At 43.8% G+C, this 1547-nt stretch overlaps 1 protein-coding gene across 1 annotated transcript; it reads left to right on the top strand.

Moving 5' to 3' along the window:
• Positions 1–743: 743 nt before the first annotated feature.
• M421DRAFT_12746 (uncharacterized protein) lies at positions 744–938 on the top strand (the record flags this gene model as incomplete). Its single annotated transcript, XM_033587350.1, has 1 exon — positions 744–938. A coding segment is annotated over one exon (195 nt), but the record flags the coding sequence as incomplete, so codon positions are not given.
• Positions 939–1547: the final 609 nt, after the last annotated feature.

Raw genomic sequence — 1547 nt, forward strand, 5'->3', positions numbered from 1 at the left:
AACATTTGCAAAGGTTTTTAAGAAGGCGTTCTTAAAGGCAAACATCACATCAAGCTTTAAGGCAACTAGCTTACTGCCTAATAATCTATTAGTAGTGCTATTAAAGCTTAATGTCAAGCTTTAGACGCCAACACCGCCTCTACTAGGGGGGACCTAATAGAACCCTAAGACACCCACTAACGCCAATAAGATAGAGTCTTAATCAACACTGCTTCGCAATTGTATTTAAAAGCACTAAGGATTGTCACTAACTCTAATGGTAGAGATTGTTAATCAGCTGCAGAGAGGCACTGCAATGCTACTGCATAGGCAGACGTTATTGGCAGCCTGAGTGCTGCAGCTTAAAGCGTTAAACAAGGCTGCTTCTAAGCGCAAATCACGCAAAAGAAAGTAGATCTAGAAGGGTGGAGACCTTTTAAAGGAACAGGTAGAGGATTTAATAGCCTAATGCAACGTTAGGGCGCAGGTAGAGGGGGAAACGCGTGAGAGTAGGGCCTGAACAGGTGCAGGAAGCAGGGCAAAAGGCACTGCAAGTGCTGCAGTGAGACAGGGCACAACTCGCGCATGTGTAAAAAAGATGTAGTAGATGTTAGCGATTAAGAATATATACTGTTGCCTATAGTATAACGTTGTGGTGTTGAGCAATTGCGTGTAGAAGGCCTAATAGCTTGTTGGGGTGGCGCGCTCGCTTATCCGGCGCACTCGCTATGCACTCACGTTACCCAAAAACAGAAAGCTCTAAATGTAGCTATAGATATACACAAACACCTCAACACCTACTGCTTAGCTGTAGAAACTACAGAGAAGCAAGAAAGAAAATAAAGAGCAGCCTACAGGAGACAAGACTTACAATGTCCCTTCTCCTAGACACAGACAGGGGAATCCAAGCTACACTAGCTTTTATTCAAGAAACTAAAGTAGGCACACGCAAGTGGTACCTACAGCAAACAACAGACAACTAATTTCCTTGGTTTATAACTAGAGCACAGGCTCTCACTATATGTCTACGAACCTATATATACTATTCCCTTACACAGAAAAAACTTGTAAATTACTAGAGCAGCCCCACTGCTCTCGTCCTATATAGTCTTAGACTCACACAGGACGTTAAACTAATCAATCAATCAATCAATAGGGAGAAAACTTATTAACAAACAAATAGCGCGTAGGCAGGCTAAGGCAGCTGCTATAGGTCTAAGGAACAAGCCTAATAGAAGGTAGATATAGTTAAGGAGCATAATTAAGGAGATTGCTATAGACCTTACAGACAGATAGAGGAGGAGATGGGAGCTTCACGCAGCAAAACCTTACAGGTCGGCGCCTACGTGGAAGGAGAGCTGGGATTTCTAGCCACTGCATCTATATGACAGCGTTCCCAAACACGTAGCTACAGCAATTGTGTTGCTACGCATAGAGGTCCTTGGGCTTAAGGCGTGGCTAGCACGAATTAGGGTACTAGGCACTAACCCTGACTGCATGTGTGGACACCCTACATCGGGAAAAGTTTTTCCATTGTCGAAATCGGGAAATCGTGGCATTGTACTGTG

Source organism: Didymella exigua (assembly GCF_010094145.1).
Source record: "Didymella exigua CBS 183.55 unplaced genomic scaffold M421scaffold_38, whole genome shotgun sequence".
In the NCBI taxonomy this organism is placed as follows: domain Eukaryota; kingdom Fungi; phylum Ascomycota; class Dothideomycetes; order Pleosporales; family Didymellaceae; genus Didymella; species Didymella exigua.